Source organism: Protopterus annectens, chromosome 10.part0, assembly GCF_019279795.1.
Source record: "Protopterus annectens isolate FY-2018-M chromosome 10.part0, PAN1.0, whole genome shotgun sequence".
Lineage (NCBI taxonomy): Eukaryota > Metazoa > Chordata > Ceratodontiformes > Protopteridae > Protopterus > Protopterus annectens.
Window position 1 is genome coordinate 1,707,578,085 of NC_056744.1, and position 27,558 is coordinate 1,707,605,642.

Genomic DNA, 27,558 nt, shown 5'->3' on the forward strand with positions numbered 1-27,558 from the left:
AGAGTGAAAGGTTTCTTACAGGTTCAACCACCTAGATTTAGCAGAAACTGGCCTTCAAAAAATTGGTCCTTTCCAGTGTCAGACAGGCCACAAAGAGGCAGATACAGATGCCCAAGGGGAAGATCACAGCCCCAAGGCTCCTACAGACCTAAGCAATGGGGTGCTTCCACCCCCAAAGGAGGGGAAGACAAATCACAACCTTATAGGAAACAGTCCCAATGACTTCCTTCTGCAAATGCCAAGCACTTACCTCTTGACAGCACCCCTAGGGGGGAAGCTAGCACTTTTCTCAAAAAATTGGCACATGATCACCCAGGACCAGTGGGTGCTGAATATTGTTTCTCAGGGTTACAGGTTCCACTTCCACACGCTTCCAAAACCAAAAGGTATGCCAGACCTGCCACAAAACCAATGGGCAGAGGCACAAAAACAGATTGCTGCTCTTATGGACATGAGAGCTATTCAGAAAGTTCCACAGCAAGAACAGGGGCAAGGATTTTACTCAAGACTTTTCTTAGTACCCAGAAAGGACAAAGCCTGGAGACCAATACTGGACCTGTCAATCCTAAATACTTTCCTGGATGTTCCAAAATTCAAAATGTTAACACTACAGCAACTTCTGCCCATGCTGGGCAAAAAGGCTTGGCTCGTTACTTTGGACCTCAAGGAGGCATACCTGCATGTCCCAATCAGACAATCTTGCAGAAGATACCTCAGATTCATAGCAGGCTCAATGCATTACCAATTCTCTGCACTGCCCTTTGGCTTATCTACTGTGCCCAGGGTCTTCAGAAAATGCCTGGCACCAGTAATTGTATTTTGCAGACAAAAGGGAATTCAAATATATCCCTACTTGGACGACTGCCTTATTCAAGCAGAGAGCAAGGGCATTCTTCTAAAGCATCTGGCGTTTGTAAAAAGACTGCTAATTTGCCTAGGGTACACAGTAAACGAAAATAAATCAAAAGTAGTGCCCTCTCGAGATAATATTCCTGGGTGCAAGCTTAAATACAACTGCCCAGGTGGCTTATCTCATGCCAGACAAACAAAGGCAACTGACTGATTACTTTCAAATGATGGCAACAAAGACCCAGCTCCCTGCAAGAAAAATTCTGCAGGCCCTGGGCTTCATGGCATCCTGCATTCTACTAATTCCATATGCAAAACTGCATATGAGGAAACTACAATGGTACCTAAAAAGTGTTTGGACTTAGCATTGTCACAGCCTGGAGACAATCATAACCTTAATCCCCTGCCTACAACAGGAGATTCGATGGTGGGCCCAGGCCTGTCACCATAACAAGGGACAGCCTTTCACTTTACCCACAGCCAGGCAGACAATAACAACAGATGCATCAGATTATGCCTGGGGTCACATATGGCAGGAAAATGTATTCAGGGCACGTGGACCAAGGAACAAATGCATCTTCACATCAATCAAAAAGAGATGCTAGCTGTACAGAAGGCCCTGACAGTTTTCAAGGACCTAATACATCCAGGACAACTATTAATAAAGATGGACAATACCACAGTTATGTGGTACATAAACAAGCAAGGGGGCACACATTCTTACCCCCTATGCAGACAAGCCATGACTTTGTGGAACACAGCATTGACCTATCAAGTACATCTGCAGGCACAATTCCTGCCAGGAACAAAAAACACACTGGCAGACGAACTAAGCAGAAATCTCATGGATCCTCACAAATGGAAGCTCAATCCACAAGTAATCAGCATGATAACAAGGAAATGGGGACGCCCAGACATAGATCTCTTTGCCTCCTCTCACAATTACCAAATACAGAAATTTTGCACAAGAACTTATCACTCTCAAGCATGGAAAGTGGATGCTCTATCATTCAACTGGAAAGGCCTGACAGTCTATGCCTTCCCTCCGATGCCTCTTCTCACCAAGGTGTTACTAAAAGTCAGACAAGAAAGGCCAAGAATGATCCTGATTGCACCAGACTGGCCACGCCAGCACTGGTACCCAATCCTAAAGAATTTGTCTCAAGGCCCAGCATGGCTTCTACCTCCAATGCCTCATCTTCTGACACAACAAGACAATCGGATTCTGCATAGTCAACTCAGAACCTTAAACCTAGTAGCATGGCAGATAATGTAGCCACTCAGACTGCACCTCTCTCTAAAGCTGTTATGGATGTCATTTTAGAAGCCAGGATGCCCAGCACTAGGAAATCTTATGCAGAAAAATGGAAGAGATTCTGTGCTTGGAACTAGGCACAAGGGCTCGAACCACTTGTCCCTAATATACCTCAGATTTTACAATACCTAACTGAGATGTTAGACAAAGGCTTATCTTTCTCATCTATTAAAATCCATGCCTCTGCCATTTCAGCTCATTACAATATGGAACCTCCTATTTTTTCACATCCTCTACTATGACAGTACCTCAGAGGGGCAAAAAATATAAGACCCCCAAGAAGAGCACCAGTCCCTACTTGGGGCCTCAATTTTGTTTTAGAAAAACTCACACTGCCTCCTTTTGAACCAGCCAGCACAGCTGATCTAAAATTCTTGTCATGGAAAACTGCTCTGCTCCTAGCAATAACTTCTGCAAGAAGAGCCTCAGAGTTACAGGCATTAATGGCTGTGGAACTTTTCCTCATTTTTCATCAGGACAGGGTGTCTATTAGGACAAACCCAACATTCATGCCGAAGGTGGTCTCCAATGTGGCCTTAAACCAAACCATTCATTTACCTACCTTTTACCCAAATCCCCAGAATAAAGGGGAGAGACTTCTGCACGTTTTGGATATACACAGACAGCTATGATTCTATTTGGATAAAACAAAAGCTTTCAGAAAAACTGAGCAACTGTTTGTAGCATATGCTGCAGGATCACAAGGAAAGCCTATTACAAAGCAGACAGTCTCGAAATGGATAGGACACTGCATCCGCTTCTGTTATGCACAACATGGCAAATCAGTGCCTAAGGGCATTAGGCCTCATTCTACCAGAGCAGCAGACACTTCAGCAGCTTTCCTCAGAGGGGTACCAACCAAAGACATATTAGAAGCTGCAACCTGGAGCTCAGTGCACACTTTCACCAAGCACTACCACTTACCCCTCTACTCTAAATCCAGAGCAGGCTTTGCCACTGCAGTTCTGCAGGGCTTGTTAGCCTCTCCAAATCCAATTTAGACCCAGCCACCCAACCTCAGCTTTGGGATTCTACCCAAGTGTAATGAATGCAACAGTGAAACACGATGAACATAGTACATTTGTGTACCTACCATAAATGTAGGTGTTCGAGTGTATTCGCTGTTGCAGTCCAGGTTACCCACCATCCCCCTTTTTTCATTGCTGGAACTTTTCTGTGCTTCTCATCTCTATACTACCTATGTGGTGTATTTGCTTGGAGATGAAGGAAATGTTTATAGTAATATATGCATGTTTTTGGCATAATTTTATCTTTCCAGCCTTCCTATCTGGGGGCACCTCACATCTGGGGCAAGAAAAACTGAAGAAAATGGCATCAGTTGCAACTTTTATACCCCTGGCACACTGACGTCAGGGAAGAGATGACAGCAACTGACGCTGGACCAAGACTTTGGAACTCGGGCCGACTGCGGGTTGCCTGCCAGCAGGATAACCCCAAGTGTAATGACTGCAACTGTGACTACACTCGAACATCTACATTTATGGTAGGTACACAACTGTACTTTTATGGTAAGTGTAGACAACTGTACTTTCTGGCCCATCTTGATGTCTAAGTGATTTATAACACTGTTGACCTTGGGATAATTTTACAGTGCACACATACTATGGACTAGGATGTATTTTTTTGCCTACAATAAAATGTAAAATAAAAAAAAACTGGAGTGCTGAACACCACAGCTTAAAACTTTAATAAATTTCAGTAATAAAAAAGGTAAGCACTTTTGCGGAAAACAAACTGGCTTCTTCAGACCATATAAAAAAGTTACACAAACCACTCAGACATGTATATAAACATTTAAAAAAATCATTCTCCAAAGAAAAAAATGCTCCACTCCAAAAATACAGCCCACTGGAGCAAGGAACTGGCCAGTAGAGATGTGCTGCATGAACACACCCCTTTTGAAACATGAATATTAAAATAATCACATGGAAAACTTATCAGAACCAATAATATCATGAAAAAGGTACACACCTCTTTGACATTTAAATATTAATATTTAATGGGCCAAGGCTAAGAATTGGCTTTAATGATACATGTTCATTTATCCCTGGAAATACATTTCCTTTTAAAAGAAGTATCCATTTCATTTCCTTCTTTTCAGTGATATTCTTAAAGTCCCCACCCCTCAAATTTCAGACACTAATTATAATGCAAGAAACTTAAAACTGTGTCTGCTGCCATTCTCCATAACATGTTGAGCTAATGCACTCATGCTCTTCTGATTATGTATGTCCAGATGTGTACCAGAGTCCTTTTTTTAAACATTCTATTGTTCTTCCCGATGCAGAATGCTTCACACATTGTGCATTTAGCATACCATATTAAATTCTTGGTCTTACAATCTGAATAAAAATCTAAAGTAATTTCTTGCTTAGTTTGTGAGTGCACCAGAGAGGTACAACTCCAAATATATTGACGACCCTTACACAGTCTACACTGAAATGCCCCGCATCTGTCTGACGCATCAAAATGAATCTGTTAAAAATTCTTATAGCACACCTGTGACTTCAGTGACAAATTATTTCTAAATAAAAATGGGGGTTTATCATCTAAAACTCTGCTAAGATTCGAGTTAATTAATAAAAGTGGCCAATATTTCTTAATAGCCTCACAAGTAATGTTAGTATTGATTGAATAAGTAAGGAGAAACCTATTCTTATTAGAATGTTTACTAGTCTGTTCAGGTACCACAGCTGCTACTTCAGCTGAATCTGAGAAATATAGTCTCCCCACCGTATCTCAAACAGACCAAGCCTCTGCTAGGCTTTTGTCTACATCACTTACACTGTACCCCCATTCTAAGAATTCCTTCTTTCATTTTACTTAAAGTAACTTGCAACTCCATATTATCATTGTGGATTTGCATGTCTCTTAAAACTGTCTGTTAAGGACATTCCTAGTCGTGTGACCATGGTGCATGCTGGCTTTATGTAATAAAGCATTCTTTCTACATGGTTTTCTATAAATCCCTGTGTTAAATCTTTTACCTTCATCAATTTTAATACACACATCTAAAAATTCTATAAATTTATCAGAAACATGATGACTAAAATCTGTTCATCAGTCAGTTCAAAAGAAAAAATATTAAAAACTAACCCACTTGATTTTATAGCACGTTGCAAGTTACCATCCCCATTGATGTCTGTGGTTGGTTGAGCTACGGCACATGCCCATTCCTCACTCGACTCTTTGAATGTCCTCTCTTGTAATCCCTGTCTATGAGTAAAGGGGCTGGAATTTAAAAAGAAGCAGTGACTATATTACTTGATGAAGCAGAAGTAGACGGAGTCATAAAAGCAGACTCTCTAATGGCATTACCATTGCCCAAATTCATAGATGCTCAAGTGGAAGCTTTCTCTGTGTATACAATAGCAATGTTGGTGTTGCTTACATTGCCATGACCCAAACTATCCTGGGCCAAGAGAAAACATATCCACTCTTAAAATCTTGTAAATCCCGTTGAAGTTTCTTAATCTTAGTGGCTTGCAGCCATTTCTCATACATAACCACATATTCATATAAATCATCCAAACTGGTTCTATAAATATTCAGTGCAAATGTATTCACAATCTCAAACTGTGAAGTCCGCATCTCCTTTATTATCAATGTTTCAATCGATAAAAATGGCCAATGAGTAACCGCATTTAATCAGTGCTAACCTGAAGGTTTAATGACTGCCAATGTTTGAGTAAATTGGGATACTGAGTGCCATAAGTATGCATTTTAAGACAAATAGGCCTCGTGGAATCACCTTATGGTGAATAGCTGCTTCCAAATGAAGCCTCTGCCACTGCAAACATTTGGATTTAAAAAGCTTACCTTCCAACTCTTTACACTGTGTGCTGAAAGTGGCCTAAAATGTTTTTATATTTCGTGTTGAGTTTTTTCTCCAAAGAGTTGGAGTAGCTATGGGCATGGCTTGTGCAACAGCTACGCTAACCTTATCTTAGCCCAATTGCAGCAAGTTCATGTTTTCAACAATAACCTTTGTACACAGTATTTCATTTTTACAGGAGATTTCTGGATGATGTGTTTTTTGTATGGACTGGCAGTTTAGATGAGTTGACTGGTTTTCTAAATTACCTTCATGGTAACATGATGTTTCTGAAGTTCAGTCATCAGGTTTCTGATAAATCTGTAGAAATTTTAGATATGTGTATTAAAGTTGATGATGGTAAAAGATTTAACAAATGCAGAAGGAATGCTTTATTACATAAAGCCAGCATGAACCCTGGTCATGTGACTAGGAATGTCCTTAAGGGACAGTTTTTAAGAACCATGTGAATCCACAATGATACATTTAGTACCAGGAAAGGAATTAGATTTGTTGGTTTGCCAGGAGAATTCTATAATACTGTGTTGAAGTCTATGCAACAAGATGGCCTGTAAGGCCTTAACATGGTAATACCTAAATTATCAATGGGGGTTGGGGGGTGGGTGAGCATTCACTCTTGGATAATCCATGACCAATGTTACATATTTTGCACAGTAGCTAGACTTTTTAATAACGACTACTTGTGTTTCCTAGTGAAGATGCTGCAGATTTTCGGTTGTACTATTCTAAAAAAAATGTTGAAACACACCTTTTATCTATATCAGGTACCAGTATTGTTTGAGGATGTTGCTATTTCTTTCTCAGAAGAGGAGTGGAAGATGTTAAGAAAACAAGACAAGGAGCTTCACAGGGAAGTGATGGCACAGAACTATGAAACCTTAATTTCTATCGGTAAGTGTAGACCCCTTCTTAGGAAGGGATATCTTTTTCAGAGAGTTATGAGTGCAAAATTAAAATGCTATGTCATAATGTCTGATATAGTTAGCATGGTTCATGAACCAGTCCCTTGTAAACAATTTGCAGCCATTAAGACAAATGTATGTGAATATAAATCAGCAGTTTGTAGAAGCAGTTGAATCACCATATTTTAAGTGGTTGGAGGAAACTGGAGTAACTGGAAAGAGCTCGCAGGAATACTGAAGAAATATGCAGACTTCAAAGAGACCATAACCAGAGGCTGGGACGGAACACTGGACTGGGAACTATAAAGCAGAAATCATATGCACATTCTGAAATATGTACATTGTACTGGGGGTGATCTCAGCCCCCTTTTTTATTTACAGATGGTTCCGACAGGTAGTATTTCTCTTTACTGAACCTATATAGTCACAGATGATCATTCTTCATAATTAATGGCATTTCTAATATAGCTAAAACCTTTTTATGTGTACTGTATAAGTTCCTTTCATTAGGTTATTATGGTTACTGGCCATACCTCTCAACTGTACAGATTTTCGCAGAATATCCAGATTTCTGCCTCATATTTATGGTCCATTTTGCATACAATTGTGGCTTTCTGGTAAATTAATGGTAAATCATTAAAGACTAAAGTTAGAAAATAATGACAGACATTTGAGTTTCAGACTTTATACCCTTCAGAAAAATCATGCTAATGCAAAACCTGTTTCTAAGTTTGTAAGAGCAGTATTTAAAAATGGTCCCTATTTTTTGGGCATTTGTTCCACTTTTATTCATGACATTGTCTAGATTTCTTGCGCTAAGATTTTGAGAGGTATGGTACTGTCACCTTCTTAAACTAAATCTGTGATTTTTATCCTTTGTATCACACCAGTTTAATCATTTGTTCTTTTTATGTGAAATAACCCTTTATGTAATTTATACTTCTCCCTTAAATATCATATATTTGGTATTTTTTCTTAAGTCTCCTTAGGTGTTAATATTCTAATTCAATTTGTCTTCATTCAATGTTAATTGTTTGTTTGTTTTTATACTGTACTACCTATTTTTGTCTCATTTCTCAGCTTCTTTGGATTTCTTCAGTTGCTGCCATTACAACTGTCTTATTTTTATTCAGTTCTGTCTTGTGTGTCTTCAGTTTTATACTCCATTCCCCTATCATTTGCTGAAGTTCTTGCCCAGTCTGCCTGGAATGCCACATCATCTGCATACAGCTGCTTTTTTGATCTGTCCCATCACATGTGTTTACTAATGTAGTCCATCACAAGTATGAACAACAGTGGGCTAGGAGATGAACCCTTATGCACACCCACTCCCTCTGAAAACCCCTGTCTGACTCCGAACACTGTCCATACTTGTCTCACTGGGACATTGTACATAGCCTGCACTAATTCCACTGATGTTTCTGGGACTTTGAACCATCATAGGACTTCCCAAATCAGTTTACTGAAACCTTGTCATACACTTTCTTGAAGTCTAGATGGAATCTTTTCCTCATCTCTAGTTTCTTCTCAACTATATGTTTCACTATAAAAGTTTGAGTCAGTTGTGCTGCATCTGATCTGAATCCAAACTGCTCATTTCCCATCTTATTTTCTACTGCTCTGCATATTAGTTTATCAAACACGCCATCTAGAACTTTCCTGTAGAGTATCAGAAGCTTGATACCTCTGTACTGTTCACAGTTGTAAAGATCTCCTTTGTATTCCTACACTGACACTAGAATACTTGTTCTCCTGTCAACTGGAATATACTTTTCTCTCTGTACTGCTACAAGTACTCTCAGAAACCATTTTTCCTCTAACTCCCTCAACATTGTTATCATATATACTGTGAAGATTGGGAAAAGATGGGTGAAGGCTGCCAGCCTAGTCAAATAGAATTTGATACATAATTCTAGCATTTGTATATATAAATGTAAAATACAGGCTTGTGTTCGTAAATGAAAGAAAATACTGCAAAATGTAAACTTCAAGATTGTTGCAATATTGCCATCTGCTGTAAGGAAAACTAAGCCAAGCATTTCACATCTGTTCTTTTGAAGTAAAATTATGTCTTGTATACTCATGTGATCTAAATAGTGGTGCCGAAGCAGCTGGCTGAACACATTCTTTCTATTGTCTTAACTTAAGGAATAATTGCTAGAGTGTACATATGAAATGTCTTTTATTGTTGCAGCTTCCTGAGAAGGTGTTAGATTGCTAAATAATGTAGCCTTTTTGCCTGGAAACTGTAGACTAAGTGTCAAAATGATGTAATGTGTATACTGGGAAAACCTAAGTGTCAAAATGATGTCATTTGGGAGGGCCTAGCAGAGCTGTTTGTTAGTGAGTTTAAAAACTATTGTAGAGTGAGAGACTGTGAGTATTTTGATCTTGATATCCCACTTATCAGCACTCTGCCTGTTGTCTTATGTAAGTAGTGTCTTCGAAGTATGTTTTCTTGTAGTAATAGCTAGAAACTTAGAAGAAAGTTAGACAAATGTTTTTTCTGTTATATCATAACTTTCCTACTGTATTGTTTTAAGTTTCTGTGTGATCTCTGAGCTCTAAGATATCACTGTGGTATAGTAATATTGTCTTGTGTTTTAATTATTTATTATTAGATATTTTTAAAAACCTTTACCTGTGACTGGTTTGTGTAGAGATAAGTAAGCTCTAGAGTGCATTGCATATTTCTAGAGTTTATTGTAATAAGCCACTCTAATAAGCCTTAGACTGAATAGTCATATTACCAATTGGATAATAATATTGCACAGTAATAATTGGACACCTTTTTAAGGGCCTTTGAGTAGCTGATAAGTATTAGCTGGTGGTGGCAGAAATTACCACTGTATATTCTGGGTAAAGGGGCAGAGCTGGAGAATCTGTGTCTCCCTTTCCCAGGAGTGTCTGTGAAGTTGTATAAATACTTATCTCAAAGTGTGTGTGGTGTGTCAGCTACCTGGGCAGGGACATGAAGCACTGGTGGGACAGAGAGGGTACTGGAGGTTGGCTTGCCAACTAGGCTGAGATCTGGATCCTATAGCTGTGCCAGTGGGGAGTCTTATTGGGGACCTGGAGAGCAAGGGAGCAATCAGCCCCAGACTGACTGTGATCTCTGTGTGCACTTAAGGGAAAATGTACTTTACTGTGTGTATTTGTTATCCTTTCATCTTACATGAGACGCCCTCCCTGGTGTTAATGGTGAGGATTGAGGCTTCTTGATTGCAGGGCCAGGGCACGGTCATCACATATAACATGACTTCACCTGAGCCTGCTGCTTTTCCTAACATCAATTTTCTTAGTGATGTTCTTACTAATTCTAGGGCAGGCTTCTCCTCTGCTTTCATCTTATTCAGTATCTAGCCCAGTACAGATTTATTTATTTTGTTCCATTTAGGAGGAGCTGGAAGTACTCCTCCCATCTGCCTTTGATGTCCTGTGGACTGGTGAGCAGTTAGTTGCTGGCACCCTTTATGAAGGGTGTATGATGGTTATCTTTATTTTTCTGTCTTTGCCTTGCAGCCTGATAGGGTGTCATTCTCTGAGTCACTTTCCCGAAGCTGGCAGAAAGCCACTGATGTTGTGGCCTTTACTATTACAACTCCTCTCTCAGCCTTTTTTTAGCCAGTCAATATTCCTCCTTACTCTGGTCCATCTTTCCCATCTCTCACTTTTCCTGCACTCCTTTTTCCTTTGATCACCATTTCAACTTCTGTGTTCCACCGCCAGCTTTCCTTATGTATATTATTTCCATAACTGGCTTGGCTGTACATCTGTTCTGTAGTCCTTGCACTTGGTATTGAGGTGCTGCCATTCTTCTCAACTCCCACCTACTTTCTCCTCTTTCTGAAGTACTAGAGTGCTAAGTATTTCCTTCACCTCTTGTGCTTCCTCTCCAGCCAACTTCAAGGTCTTCAGCCTAGTCCCTGTTGACCTTTGAGCCTTTACAGACCACTGCTTATTGGTGATTGCGGCAACCAATGGTTTATTTGGGTCTACTGTTTCACTGGAGATGACATTGCAATCACTGATTCTACCCCTTACCAGGAGGAAGTCTACCTCAGATGCACGTTGGTCACTCTTGTATGTGATCCCATTAACACCAACTCATGTTGTCCTGCTTTATCTTGTTTGTCATGTAACTGCTGACTAAGAACACTCTTTCTTTGCTATCAGAACCCTGCTATGGGCCATAGGCTGAGACCAGATTGCATGGCCCATTTTACCAGCTTTACTGAGCATGCCAGAGTTAACCTAATGAGTCCGTGTTCCAAGGACCAGTTCTGTTTGGGGTGGAAGTAAAGTCTTTAACGGAGACTGTGAAAAAGGAGTAGAAGTCTGTCACTTCTATTGAAGCTAAATTTCAGTTTCTTGAGAGGAAAATTTTAAAATGCAGAGAGGCCTCATCACATGTGGTTTAGGAACTGACAGTAAACATTCTGGGAAAAACATGAAGAGCCAAAGTCATTTCCTGAGGGGTTGTGTGCCCCAATGTAAGGTAATCCTCAGTAACCATCAGGCAGCCTTTGTCTACCTGTATATTACCAACCTTAACCCAGAGGACATGCTGGGCTGCTCCCTTTTGGTAATAATCAGTGGTCCTTTGTTCCTCCACCTGTCATTACTGAAAGAGACAACTGTAGACAGGTACATGAAAACAGCTATATCCATGAGTTACAAAGTGCTCTTCCTTTTTACCCCAGTTCCCTCATTTTCTGTCCTGACAGACATCACACTCCATCAAAAAAAATAAATAAAAATAAATAATAACGGCAGAATGGAGTTCCTGAGCCTCTTAAACCAGAGATTCATCCAGAAGGTCCAACCAGACCAGGTAAGTCTAGTAATTGGTTCTGGTTCTTTTTAGTGTTATAAAATAGATAATGTTGTGTTTAAGTGACATAAATACATTGTCTGTGAAACATTTTTGAATAGTCTGTACATTTATTCTTTTCCTGTCTGGCAGAAGAAGATGGATGTACTTAGTAGGCCTCCAGGATACATGTCTTAACATATGCATCGCAAAAAAATCCAGAAGATATCTGAATTTTGGGTCTGTATTAGAAAAACAAAAATCCAAAAACACAAACGACCTAAAGCTTGCAAATGCAACACCTCAAACACACTATTGTGTGGGGCTGTGCCCCCACACCCCCTGCTAAATCTATAGACCAACTCTGAGATTGTACTACAGGGAGAAAAGGGCAAATATTCCAATCCTCACTGTACCGCAATTTCACAAGAAGCAGATTGAGATACGGCGTTTCCAACCTTTAGGTCATTTGCTATTTTCGGCTTTCAGTGTTCTAATAGGAACCCTGTGTTTTTTGGAGACAGAGACTGTCCTTACCAGTTCTGGACACTACAATTTGGTGTCATCTCATTTTCCCCAGAATGTTCAACATATATGTGTCTCATCTTATACATATGAATAAGAGGAAGAGGCTTGGGTGTTCATTTAAGTAGTTTATTATATACAAACACATCAGGATGGATAGCAGGAACATTAGACTTAAAATAACTAACTGACTGACTACTACACACATGCATGCTTTCACCCTGGCTGCACACTCAAAATGGCACTCTTGCTTGCATGCGCTCAGTACTTATATGCACATGCCCACTGACTGGAATACTTCTTAAAGGTACATCACAGACTGTGAATTACATCCTCCTTCTTTACTAAGCTGTCTCATATTGACAATGACATTTGCATAGGCATACCATTTTTACAGACAATAATAAACAAAACAGTTATGTCCACGATGTCCTTCATGGATGCATCTGCAGTCATAACAACTGGGTTGTCCTGTCGTCAGGCAGCCCTTCAGTCGGCCGGATTCCAAAGTCCGGGTCCGGCTTCGGCTGATGTCGCACTTCACCCGACGTCATCTCTGTTGGTCTTCGGGTATAAAGGCATCAGCCGACGCCATTTTCCTCAGTCTTTCTTGCCGCGTGGCGCCCGAAGCAGAAGCTGTTCGCAAGTGCCGGTCGGTCGGATCCAGAGATTACTTCTACCGAATACTACTTCGAAGACTTCTAAAGCTAAGTACCCCGTTGGGGACTCTTTCTTGCCTCAGCCGATGTCAGAAAAAGTTAATAATTGTTTAACCTGTGGGAAACAAATACCTCATAAAGATTTCCACTCTTATTGTCTGCCTTGTTTAGGCCCAGCCCACGACGTAGCAGCCTGTTCGCCTGTGCCGTTCAACCGACGAACGCTTAGGCGTCGGTCGGAGTTTGCTGAACAGTTTTTCGGTTCTGATTTTGCGTACATTATGCCGTCGGATCCTCCGACTACCCAATCTGCCAAAAAACGCAAAGATAAAGACCGACACTCGCGGTCCGTGGTTTCAGCCGAAACCATGGTTAAGCAAACCGCGAGTGTCTCGGTTTCGGCCGAAACCGAAAAAACTGATCAAAGTACAGCTGAATCTATCTCTACAACTGAGGCCCCTGCTACCACTCTTGAAACGGCCTCAGAAATTTTATCCACTACGGTGGTTGCCACTGACTTATCAGACACCATTCCCTTGGATGTCTCTACCCCAGCACGTGGTGCTGCTAGGCCTCCAGCAGCCATGTCCATTAAGGCCTTCGCCAGGGCTAAAGCAGCAAAGACTACTAAAACAGTGCCTGTTAAACCCCCTACAACCAGGCCCTCCTCTAGTTCTCAAATGCTTACTCTGGCAGAAGATTTAATTTCATTAATTAGAGGATCTCAATCTCACCCAGACAGGGCCTCTCAGCCCCAGAGAAGAGACCTAGGGCAGAGCCCCCTGAGCCAGTGTCCTCTGATGAGTCTGCCGATGAATCAGACATAACTGATCAGCCAGAGGCTCCTTTCTCCAATTTTGAAGACTCTGATGCTGAAGAATCCATTCCAACTGCTTCCCCACCAGAAGAATTCTCCTTTGGAGAAAGCTAACATGCCATGCGAGAGCAGTTCCAATGGCAGCAACAGGATTTTTCAGACTCCAGAAAAGACTTAGGACCTTTCTGCACCTTCCACAGCACAGGCCCTTAGCTATACCTCCTGTTCTCTCTGTGGTGGATGATGCTTTCAATGATGTCTGCTCCGCACCAGATTCTTTACCTCCAGCCCCTGCCAAACCAGACAGATTTTACAGGGTGCCAGACACTCATCACCACCTTTACAAGGCCCCACTTGCAGACCCGTAAACTATATCCCAGGGTCCCAAGGCAGTAGCGACCATAGCAAAAACCCTATTCCTTCAGAAAGGGAAGCAAGGTCATTAGACAGATGGGGCAAAAGGTCTACACTTCAGCTACTCTCTCAGCTAGAGCTTTAAATTGTCAGTTTCACATGATACAATACCAAGAGTTTATGCTTGATCAGTTAACTAAAAAGCTAACCACTGATGAATCTCTTGATAAGAAATATGTATTAGAAATGGTAAATAACATACAACAGGTTAGTAACCATTCCTTAAAATGTGGCTATGATGCACTGGAGGCTTCATTTAGATCAGCCATGACTGGCACAGTGATAAGAAGGCATGCATGGCTAAAGGAGCAAGCTCTACCGGATCATGTTAAAGCTAAGTTGCTAGATGCTCCTATGGATAAGACAAGTTTGTTTGGTACACCTGCCCAGCAGGTTATGAAGAAAATGGAAGAAAAGGCAAAATCTGTTCAAACGGTTAAAGATTTCTTGCAGGTTCAACCCCAAGGTTTAGCAGGAACTGGCCTGCCAAAAATTGGTCCTTTCCTGACTCCACAAGACCTCAAAGGGGCAGGAATAGACGTTCCAGAGGCAGAAACCAATCCAGGGAGGTGCCTACAGAGGACGACAGTGGCAAGGTAACAACAGAGGCACAGACACAACCTCTGCCACTACATCAACTCAACCACAGTGACTTAACCTAAATCCGCCTACCAGGGAACAAATAGCAGCTCCTCTAGGCGGAAAATTAACCTTATTTTCAAAGAACTGGCACTATATAACAAAAGACAAGTGGATTTTACAAACCATAGATCAAGGTTACCGGTTCCACTTCCACACTTTACCAGTCAAAAGAGGAATGCCAAATCTACCGCCAAATCAAAAAACAGAGGCTCTACAACAGATAATGCAGTTAGCAAACATGAGAGCTGTGGAAAGAGTGCCAACAGCAGAGCAAGGAAAGGGATTCTACTCCAGACTATTCCTAGTTCCAAGAAAGGAAAAAAGTTGGAGACCAATTCTTGACCTGTCCGCCTTAAATACATACATCATTGTCCCAAAATTCAAAATGCTGACCCTACAGCAACTTCTTCCCATGCTGGGCAAGGAGTGTTGGCTGGTAACTCTAGATCTCAAGGAGGCATACCTGCACGTCCCCATTCGACCAATCTGCAGAAGATACCTCAGATTTCTTGCAGGATCAGAGCACTATCAATTCTCAGCATTGCCCTTTGGCTTATCTACTGCGCCCAGAATATTCACAAAATGCCTGGCATCAGTAATCGCCCATTGCAGACTACAGGGAATTCAAATTTACCCATACCTAGACGACTGCCTGCTACAAGGGGACAACAAAAGCAAGCTGACAACAGATTTACAAAGGGTCATTTACTTGCTGCAAGCACTGGGATACACAGTCAATCTACAAAAGTCAAGGCTGATACCATCCCAAACAAGGACATTCTTGGGCACGGAATTGGACACAGTAAAACAGATGGCATTCCTAACAAAGGAAAAACAAAAAGAACTCCCTCTTTACTTCTTGGCACTAACAAAACTGAACAAGTTAACAGCAAGAAAAGTACTGCAGGCCTTGGGCTTCATGGCATCATGCATAATCTTGGTTCCACTTGCCAGACTACATATGAGAAAACTACAGTGGTACCTAAAGAATTTATGGTCTCAACACAGACACAGCCTAGAAACAGAAACCCCACTAATTCCATGCTTAAAACAGGAGTTCCTATGGTGGGCTCAGGCATGCCAGTCAAACCCAGGGCTACCCTTTCGCAGATGTCAAGCAAGCCAGACCATCACAACAGACGCTTCAGACCTAGGATGGGGGGCCCACATGCTGGACAAATGCGTGCAAGGATTGTGGACACAGGATCAACTTCACCTGCACATCAACCTAAAAGAAATGCTGGCAGTAAAACTGGCAATCCAAAAGTTCAGACCATTTCTCAAAGAGGGCCAGTTGATGATAAGGACAGACAACACCACAGTCATGTGGTACATCAACAAACAGGGAGGCACTCATTCATACCCCTATGCAGAATGACTTTGGAGCTGTGGACCCTGGCACTCAGCTACAACATCCAGTTACAGGCAATATTTGTACCGGGAAAAGAGAATACTCTAGCAGACATATTAAGCAGAACCACATCGGATGCCCACGAATGGAAGCTGCACCCGGACATCTTCAAGACCATCTCAAAGAAATGGGGAATGCCTCAGATAGATCTATTTGCATCACCTACCAATCACCAGCTCAAAAAGTTCTGCACAAGGACATTCCACCCACTAGCATGGAAAGTGGATTCGCTCTCCTTCAGCTGGAAAGGCCTAACAGCATATGCATTCCCACCTCTTCCCTTGATACACAAGGTATTACTAAAAATCAAGGAAGAACGTCCAAGGATAATCCTGATAGCTCCAAACTGGCCAAGACAACACTGGTACCCACTGCTGAGGAGCATGTCTCGAACAATATGTGGCCAATACCCCTGATGCCTTTGATGTTAACTCAGAACAACTACAGCATCATACATCCAAACCTAAAAACGTTGCAACTGACTGCATGGAACATCACATAGCAGCAGCTAATCCAGAACTTTCCCAAAGAGTTAGAGACATTATTCTTGAAGCATGCAGACCTTCAACAAGAAGAAACTATGCTGGAAAATGGAAAAGGTTTGTCATTTGGAGTACTGAAAGAGGAAAAGATGTGTCAAACATAGATATGCCTAACATTCTGGAGTACCTAGCCGAACTTCTTCATTCAGGCCTGTCCTACTCCTCCATCAAGATACATGCATCAGCTATTTCAGCAGAATACAGCTTTGATCCACCTGTTTTTCTCACCCTTTGCTCAGGCAGTTCCTCAGAGGAATCAAGAATGTAAAACCTCCAAGGAAACCACCATTACCAGCTTGGGACTTAAACTTTGTGCTAGAAAAATTGACACTATCACCCTTTGAACCAGCAGCAACAGCAGACCTACAACACCTGTCATGGAAAACTGCTTTCCTACTGGCAATTACTTCAGCAAGGAGGGTTTCAGAACTACAGGCCTTAATGGCAGTGCAACCCTTCCTAATCTTCCACCAAGATAGAGTGTCCATGAGGACTAATCCTACATTTATGCCTAAGGTGGTATCCAGAGTGTCTTTAAACCAGGCAATCCACCTTCCTACCTTCTTTCCCAACCCACAAAACAGAGGGAAAGAATATTGCATACCTTGGATGTACATAGACAGCTACGCTACTACTTGGACAGAACAAAAGTAGCAGAAAGACTGACCAACTTTTTGTAGCCTATGCAACAGGAAGGGAAGGAAAAGCTATTTCCAAACAGACAATCTCCAAATGGATAGGAAATTGCATACGATTCTGTTACTCCTTCCATGGAAAACCAATTCCACAGAACATAAGACCTCATTCTACAAGGGCAACAGCCACTACCACAGCCTTCTTACGAGGAGTGGCAACCAAAGACATTATTGAGGCGGCTACTTGGACCTCCGTGCATACATTTGCCAAGCATTACAATTTGCCTCTATATTCCAGATCCCGAGCAGGGTTTGCCACTGCTGTACTGCAAGGGATCCTAAACACACCATAATCTAGTTTTATCCTCCTTCCTTGTTGGCTATGGTATTCTACCCAGTTGTTATGACTGCAGATGCATCCATGAAGGACATAGTACAGTTTTGTACCTACCATAAATGTAGATGTCCGAACTGGATAGCATCTGCAGTCAGGATTACCCTCCCTCCTTCCCTTTGTGGTACTCCAAGGGTGTATACCCTCCTAATAGCTAGCTGGTGGGGGGGAGTCTTTTATGGTGTATTTGTTTGTATATATGTGCATACATGCTTATTTTTGTGTTTACCTCTATCTTTTTGGAAACATTGGCATCTATCTAAATTTTAGCCTTCAAGAGGGCTACTGGCATCTGGGGCAAGAAACACTGAGGAAAATGGCGTCGGCTGATGCCTTTATACCCGAAGACCAACAGAGATGACGTCGGGTGAAGTGCGACATCAGCCGAAGCCGGACCCGGACTTTGGAATCCGGCCGACTGAAGGGCTGCCTGACGACAGGACAACCCAGTTGTTATGACTGCAGATGCTATCCAGTTCGGACATCTACATTTATGGTAGGTACAAAACTGTACTTTTTCATTTATCTGAAACTAAGTATGGAAATGTGACCTGGTCTCTTAATAGTTAGGAGTGAGATTAGCAACAGGGAAAGTCACTGTGTTCTTCTTGAGGACTCTCGGGATACTTCTCAGGAACAGAGATTGCTAATGGAATGTGTTCTGGAACAGGAACATTGGACAACTCACTCTGAGAATTAGTCTTTGTTACAGGCAAGATGCTGTAATGCTGGCTCGCACACTGGTAATAAAAGTTTCCAGTTCTGCTTATATTCTATTGCTTGTGATTCCATGATGTATGATGTCAGCTCTTGATGAAAACCTTTCACAAATCCGATAAGATCAAAACCTTTTGTTGTCTGCATCCTCACTATCTCTCCTTCTTTTAATGAAGTGAGTGGTTTGCTGGTGTTATCATAGGAGGACTTCTGGGATAAACACTTTCTCAACATTTGGGCTTTCACTGCTTTGTTGTTTTTCGCACATGGAACCAGTAAATTGCTACTGATTGGTAATGTGGTTCTGGTTTGTCTTGACATAAGTCTTTGGGCTGGTGAACCAAGATGATTATTCTGAAGAATGTTTATCAGATTAAGGAAGTTTAGAAAAACTTCAGTAATGTCATGTTTGGATCTCTTTAACACCTGTTTTGCACTTTTAACTGCATGTTCCGTCAAACTTTTTGACTGTGGGTACTCAGGACTATTCACAATATGAACAAAGTTTCATGTGTCAGCAAATCTTTTGAACTGCTGACCATTGTCAAAAATGACTCTGTGTGGACTACCATAGACAGAAAATGTCTCCAACTTAGTAATGACAGTATTGGACATTAGGTTAGGAAGTATCTCAATCTTGAACCAGTTTGAATAAGAGTCTACTAATACCACATAATGTTGACCATTCCACTAGAATATATCTGTGGCTACTTTTGACCAAGGTAATTCAGGAATGTGGTTTAACTGAAGTGGTTCTTTTTGTTGATTCAGTTTAGTACTATTACAAACAGAACAAGAAGAAATTTCCTTCTCAATATCTTTTGACATAGAAGGCCAAAATACTAGACCTCTCACCCTTCTTTTAGTAGAATCAGTTCCTGGGTGGCCATGATGCAAGATCTTAATATACTGTTGTTGCAAAGGTTTTGGAACAATCACTTTAGAACCTTTCATGATGGTACCGTTGTCTGACAAAATGTCATCTCTGTAAGGAAAGTACTGCCACACTTCTACTGGTTATCAAGATTGCTTTGAAGGCCACCCTTGACTGATATAGTGGCTAAGCTTCTGAAGAATTGGATCTGAAGCTGTGTTTGTTCAAAGCTCATCAAGACATGTGGAAGAAATTCTTTTTACTTCCGTGACTTCAAAATCAGGTTTGTTATTCTCATGCCGGTCCGTGTTTTTTCTGGGTGTTTGGGATAAAGTATCAGCAAGATAAAGAAGTTTGCATTTTGTGTAAACAAAATTGAAATTGTACTTTGCAATTTGAGCATCACACGTTGCAATTGCGCAGGACCTGTATGAAAATAGTAACTAGAGACTGGTGGTCAGTTTCTATCTCAATAGGTCAGACGTAAATATAATTATGGAACTTTGAACATACAAACACATTTGCCAAAAGCTCTTTCTCAAGCTATGTGTACTGCATCTCTGTATGGGTTAGAATTCTTGATGCATAGGCTACTAGTCTACTCTCTTGAAGAATGACTGCACCAAGACCAAACTTAGAAGCATCATAGGAAAGAGTAACTGGTTTGTGAATATCATAGTATCTTAAAATGGGTGGCAATTGTCTGTTTCAGGACATCAAATGCACTTTGGTGTTGTTCTGACCAGGATCAGGTTACATCTCTGCTTGTCAGTTCTCTTAGCAGTGCTGAAAGTTGACTTAAATCTGGAATGAACTTGACTAAATAGTTGACCTTGCCAAGAAAACATAGTAAGGCTTGGGCATTGTCTGGAGCTGGCATTTCAAGAATTGCTATTTGCTTGGAAGGATCTGGTTATAAGCCTGAACTGGTAAACAAATGACCCATATAGGTAACTTCTCATAGCCTGAATTTACACTTTTGAGTACTCATCTTAAGATTCACTTCATGTGCTCTTTCCAGAACATTCTTGAGGTTTCTGTCATGTTTGACTTCACCATTTCCTCCTACTAGAATATCATTTACTGTAATAGCACATGGATAGCCAGAAAAAATTGTTCCATCACACGTTGAAGGACTTCACTGGCGGAATTTATTGCAAATGACATTTTCAGAAATCTGTACCTCCCAAATGGTGTACCAAATGTGGTTAGCAATGAAGATTTTTGATCAAGCAAAATTTGCCAAAATTAACGTTTCGCATCTAAGACAGGAAAACAGTAGCATTTGGCATGGGGATAGCACCCTCCTCGACTGTGTGCATAGGATGATGAGGACTTTTCAATGCTTTGTTCAAGTTTCTTGAGTCTATACATATTCTGATGTCATCTGAGCTTTTCTTGTGAGCTACTACCATGGAAGATACCCATTCAGTTGGTTGTTGAACTGGACAAATTACTCCTAGTTCCACCATTTTGTCTAGCTCAGCTTTCACTCTGTTCTGATGGCTACTGGAACTTTCTATGTTGGTCTGAAAACTAGGCTGACCTCTGGGTCCAACTTCATGGAGTGCAAAACTGGGAGTTTGCCTAGTTTGTGTGCAAAATATCAGCATGCTCAGAAAAAATAGTTTTTGCGAAATTTGAGCTGTTGTCATTCAAGCTTACATGATGGACTTCATTGTTAAACTAATGCAGTCCCATTTTAAACTGTCTCTGAGGTCTAATAATGACTGCCTGTGTCTTTTGACTACAAGTCATAGCTGTTCCAAGCAGAGTAACATGAAGCCACTACTGAGCCTACAGTTTAAATTTCTTCAGCACCATAAGCAAAAAGCTTTGCACACTTTGCTTAATCAAGTTATTCTGCAGCTTTTACTCTAGCAAACATTTCTGTTGACATAACATTGCACTTTGTGCCAGTATCTACTTAGAGCTCTACGGGTCTTCCATTAATCTGAACAGTACAAAAGATTTTATTCTTTGCCCACAAATCTACTGCATTGACTTTCACCAAGCACAGCCATGCTATCAACATAAAAAGTAGGGTTGCAGCTTTCTAGTTGATCGTGCCTCTTGTGTGCTCTGTTTTAATGAAAGAATGTGCCTTAATTGATTTACAAAACCTTTTGAAATGATTCCACTAATTGCAAGAATGGCATTGCTGACCAAAAGCACTTTTCTCATTTGGATTCATGATTTCCACCACAAGTATGACATTTAGCAATAAAATTTGATACTGCAGCTATCTTCATTGGTTTATAGTTGGTATTAGAAGTGGAGGTAGCCATGAACCCTTTTGATTTTACTGAGTGTGCCCTGTGCTTTACTGGAGCTTGGGCTCTGGCTGCCACACCCTTAGGGTTATGTCTTTTAACCCCATGCTGCATGCTATAAACTTTAGCTGCAGAAGGTCATTTCTAAGCATACGTGTGTGCCTTTCAGTAAGCTTGCATATCTTACAAATTTCTATGGCCTTGTTCAACATTAAATCACTGTCTCAAGGCAAAATCTTTCTCACTGTGTCATTATTAATACCACACACAAGCCTGTCTTTTATCAACTCATCCCTCAAGTCTCGTATCTGTGATGCAAATGAGTCACCAGGCTTTTGATCTCTTGTGTAAAATAAGTGTCTTTTTATTATAATACTCATTTGGGGGGGGTTACACATTTCTCTAAATGTATGTTTTAAGCATTCAGGGTCTCCCTGTGTTTCGACCAGTACCACAACATGGTGGCCTTTCCCCACCCCTGCAAACACAGCAGGTGCATACACAAATGAACGATCTCTTTCAATGGCTTCTGACCCAGCTAAATTAAGCAGAATAAATGCCTTTATACATGCTTCTTTGTCAGAAAAAAGCAGCCAGTATGAAAATATCATATTCCTGATCAAACACTCTCCATTTTTCTGCAGTATTATCAAAGACAAGTGGCGTGTGTCTGTGAAATCCTTCTGCCATGCCCACAAATTATAGTAAAATACAATACAAACTTGGCCCTTGTAATTATGTAGGAACATGCACACACATCAGGTACTTGTAGTAATATTCAAATGGACAATAAACTCTTTGAAAGACCCGACTCTACAAAATATTTTTTTAAATGACTGTACTCTAATACTGCGCATACCTGCCACCATTTTGCACACTTCAGATGTTTTGAATAGCTTTTGTTAATGTGAAAAAGTACTATATTAGAAAAGGGAAAACCATATTTTTTGCATACATTTTTTGTGATTCGGGTAATGTTTCAAACATTTTTGTAATTGCTTCAAATAGTTTTATCAATATGTTGCAGTTTTAACATTTTGTTCAATTAGAAATTTGTTTTGAGAATTCTGAGTGCTTTGTTTTATATTTGTGGTGAGAAAAATAATTTGTGGGAGTTTTAGTACCTGGAATTTGTTTCTGATGTGTTTTCAAGTCATTTGAGCAGTAGGGATGATCCACTTCTTTATATCCCTCCATTTCTAACCAGTTGCCTCATGGTTTTAACTCTGCATCCCATTCTGACACCATGTTGCTCCTCTTGTACATATGAATAAGACAAAGAGGCCTGGGTGTTCGTTTAATTAGTTTATTGCATAGACACATCAGGATGGATAGCAGGAACATTAAACTTAGGAACTAACTGACTACCTACTACACACATGCATGCTTTCATTCTGACCGCTCACTCAAAATGACATTCTTTCTTGCACATGCTCAGTATTTATATGCACATGCCCACTGACTGGAATGCTTCTTAAAGGTACATCAGTCACTTTGCTCTATAATGTACACATTTGTGTTTGCACTGCACTTGACTCTGCAAGTCAGCAAGGTATTTCCATAGCTGGACAATTAGCTCATAACAATATCCACTGTTAGTAATATCCATCATTTAGGGAATCTGTGATTGGCCTGTTCAATTTCTGGGAATAATATTGAATATGGCCGAGTCCCACCTACAACCTTCATTCTGTTCATTCTTAGGCTGCAGTGTGGACACAGTCTTTTGCATTGTAATACTCCACAAAGACAGAATTCAGGCTTTTCAAACAACAGATGTTCTTTGTGTTTCACTGTTTCAGTCATCACACTTGGGTTATCTGTCTGCAGGTAGCCCTAAGCTGGCCCAAATACCAGAGACTTAGTATTTCTGCATTGGTTGCTGTCGCTGCAGGTCTGACGTCAGGTTGTCAGGGGTATAAAAACAGGCAGCCGACACCATTACATCAGTCTTTCTTGCTGAGGAACCCGAAGCAGAAGCAGTTCTCACGAGTGCCAGTTGGCCGCTACCTGAGTTTTTGTTATCAAATTGAATTATCCTGAAGTCTTCTAAAGTTAAGTACCCCATTGGGGATCCTTTTTTCTTGCTCTAACCAATGTCAGAAAAAGTTAACAAGTGTCTTGCCTGTGGAAAGCAAATACCACTCCGAGATTTTCATTCTTACTGCGTCACCTGTTTACGCCCAGACCACAACGCCCCCCATTGTCGGTTTTGTTCCTTGTTGAATGCCCAAACTATTCATTGTTGGGCACTTATTGTTGCTAAATACTTCTGTTCTTCATCTCCATATTCCAAAATGGGTTCAGTAAGCCATCTGACTACCGATCTACTGAAAAAACGTAAGGATAAAGTCAGAGACAGACCGCACTGGTCCAAAACTGCCAATGATGCTTCCGTTAAGCTAGTCATCAGTTTGCCGGTACTCAGTGAGGTACTTTCACAGCTCCTGATGCCCACTTCAGTGGATTCGCAGGCCTCTACTGAGACCCATTCAGAGACCAGTATGCCACAAGACTCTTCTTTGATGGAACCTGCGGATGTCTCTACCTTGGATGGGTCCGGAGCCACTGAGCAGGCACCGGCTTCTGAGGAAGTTCTTCACACTACCAATATTGACAGAAACCGACTACTTTTTTCGTGTCTTCAATTCTGTCTAAAACTACCGAGTTTCTAAGGCCAAGAGTATGTGCTACACCTAAAAAACGACGACCGAAAAGCATGCACCTCCTTCCTTTCCACAACATCAAATGCTTAAAATGGCAGAAGACCTTATTATGTTGATTAGGGAAAGTCAGCCTTCCCCTGCTAAGAAAAAAAGAGACCTGTCCCCAGCAGCTTTAACAGACCAATAGTCCGACGACTCTGAGGTATCTGATTATGAAGGCATGCCTTTATCTGCTTATGAGGATTCAGATGCAGAGGAATTTATTCCCTCTGCATCTCCTCCAGAGGATTTTTCTTTCGGTGAAACCTTACATACTTTAAGAGAGCATTTCCAGTGGGAATGCCAAGACTATCCTCATTCCAAAAATAGACTCAGAGAATTTCTATAATTGACACAACATAGGCCTTTAGCAATACCCCCAGTCCTAGATGTTGTGGATGACGTCTTTAGGGAATCCAGTTTAACTCCTGCTACCTTACCCCCTGCTCCTAGGAAACCAGACAGGTAGTACAGGGATCCTGACTCTCACAAATTCCTTTTTCAAAAATCCTACTGCTGACCCAAAGGTCATCTCCCAGGGGCTCAAAGGTATCAAAGCAACTACAGCTAAGAATCCCACTTCTTTGGACAGGGATTCCAGAGCTTTAGACAGATGGGCTAAGAAAGTATACACCTCTGCAACTCTCACCATTAGGGCTTTGAACTGCCAGTTTCACATGCTGAAGTACCAACAACATATTATGGAACTTATTAAGCAGAAATAGCTACCTTTGCAGACTGTGCAGAAAATAAAGATTTACAAGAGCTTATGCATTCTGCAAGCCAAGTCAGCAAGCATACATTGCAGTGTGGCTTTGATGCCCTAGAAACATCTTGCAGGGCAGCAATCACTGGTTTCTGTACTGAGAAGGCATGCTTGGCTTAAGGAGTACGCCTTGCTAGACCATGTCAAATCAAAATTACTAGACGCTCCTTTGAATAAAGACAATCTGTTTGGCACCAAAGCAGAAGAGGTTCTTAAAAAGATGGAAGAAAAAGCTAAATCTATGCAGACAGTCAAAGATTTCTTGTAAGTTTACGGCCTCCTAGATTCAGTAGGGGTTGCCCCTCAAAACACTGGTCCTTTCCAGCCCCCTCTAGACCATCTCAAACTAGACCCAAGGGAAACAGACCCCCCAGACTACAGTCTCAGGGTATGCAGAGATCTAAGCAATGGCATACCTCCACTTCAAAAACAGGGAGTGCTAAGCTACTCCCTTACGGGAAGAATTCCCAATGACTTCTCAACTACACTCCCCACCTCCTCCCAGCTCCTTGTGCCCCTAGGAGGAAACTTGCCCACCATGCAAAAAAAATGTACTTCCATTGCCAAAGACCGATGGGTCCTCAACCTTGTATCCCAGGGGTGCAAATTTTACTTCTGCTCACTGCCAACCTCAATAGGTTTCCCAGACCTTCCTCCAAACCAGTGGGCAGATCACAAAAACAAGTTCAATCCCTGCTCTCTATAAAGGCAATTCAACCTTTTCCTGCAGAATGGATGGGTCAAGGGTTCTATTCCACAATTTTCCTGTTACCCAGAAAAGAGGGCACTTGGCGACCAATCCTAGATCTTTCCATTCCAAACACCTTCCTGGTGCTACCTAAATTCAAAATGCTCACCCTGCAGCAGCTTCTTCCTATGCTGGCCAAAGATGCCTGGCTAGCTACCCTGGATTTAAAAGAAGCCTATCTGCACACCCCTATAATGAACTCATGCAGGAAATATCTTAGCTTCGGGACAGGATCTATGCATTATCAGTTTTCTGCACTTCCCTTTGGCTTATCCACTGCTCCCAGAGTATTCACATAATGCCTGGCTCCAACAATTGTTCACTGCAGACAGAGGAAAATTCAAATTTACCCGTACTTGGACGACTGCCTGATTCAGTCAGACAGTCTGGAATTGCTGTTGCAGCACCTAACATTTGAAAAAAAAAACCTTCTAACCTCCCTGGGGTATACCATCAATGGAAAGAAATCAAAACTAGTCCCCAGTCAAAATATTATATTCCTGGGAACAAGCTTGGACACAGCATCCCAGATGGCATTCCTTATACCAGAAAAACAAGCCTATATGACAGACTACTTCAGTCAAATGGCCACCAGAACCCAGTTATCCACAGGAAAAATCATTCAGGCCCTAGGGTTCATGGCCTCATGCATCCTACTAATTCCATATGCCATACTGCATATGAGGAACCCTCAATGGTACTTAAAAAGTCTTTGGTGCCAACATTCTCAGGACCTGGAAACCGTCATTCCTGTCATACCTTTTCTAAGGACAGTGTTTCTTTGGTGGGGAGCAGTATGCAAAAACAACAAGGGACTACCCTTTACTCAACCCCATGCCGCCCACACCCTAACCCCAGATGCATCAGATTATGCCTGGACAACAAGTGCATTCAGGGCCACTGGAGCCACAATCAAATTCATCTGCACATAAACCAAAAAGAGATGCTAGCTGTGCAGCACGCTCTAACACCTTTCAGATCCCTACTCTCACCGGGACCCCTGCTAATAAAAACAGACAACACCACAGTTCTGTGGTACATCAACAAGCAGGGAGGAACCCACTCTTACCCACTGTGCAGGTTAGCCATGTCCATGTGGAACATGGTCTTAGACATGCAGGTCCATCTCCAAGCTCAATTCCTGCCAGGCAAACAAAACTCCCTGGCAGACGACTTAAGCAGAAATCTCTTAGACCCACATGAGTGGCAATAAGAGCCCAGCACCTTCAGCCTTCTGATTCAGAAATGGGGGACCCCAGAGGTGGATCTCTTTGCCTCCTCTTGCAATCACCAGCTCAGCAAATTCTGCACCAGGACACCTCACAGCAGGGCCTGAAAAGTGGATGACCTATCCTTCCAGTGGTTAAACCTCTCAATCTATGCATTTCCCCCTCTTTCCATTCTCTCAAGAATATTGCTCAAAATAAGACAGGACAGACCAAGGACAGTTCTGATTCCCCCAGACTGGCCATGCCAGCACTGGTACCCAGCTCCTGCGCAGCCTGTCACCGGTGCCAATCTGGCACCTACCCCAAAGCTGCACCCTGCTCACTCAGCAAGGGGGACAGTTTTGCATCCGCAACTGCAAACCTTAAATCTTGCAGCCTGGCTTATTCCTTGAATTCTCCTCCAGTGTCCAGCCTAAGCAAGCAGGTACTGGATGTCATTCTTGAAGCTAGAAGACCCAGTACAAGGAAATCC

General features: G+C 41.6%; 1 protein-coding gene across 3 annotated transcripts in view; it reads left to right on the plus strand.

Annotated features, from left to right (window-relative positions):
• The first annotated feature begins 6,721 nt into the window (after nt 1–6,721).
• The window catches only part of LOC122813941 (zinc finger protein 883-like), a 145,421-nt gene continuing 124,584 nt past the window's right edge, over nt 6,722–27,558 (plus strand). For all 3 annotated transcript variants that reach the window (XM_044086484.1, XM_044086485.1, XM_044086486.1), the window contains exon 1: nt 6,722–6,911. In XM_044086484.1, the coding sequence (XP_043942419.1) occupies nt 6,755–6,911 (157 nt within the window). In that variant the 5' untranslated portion in view covers nt 6,722–6,754. The remainder of the gene's footprint in view (nt 6,912–27,558) is intronic.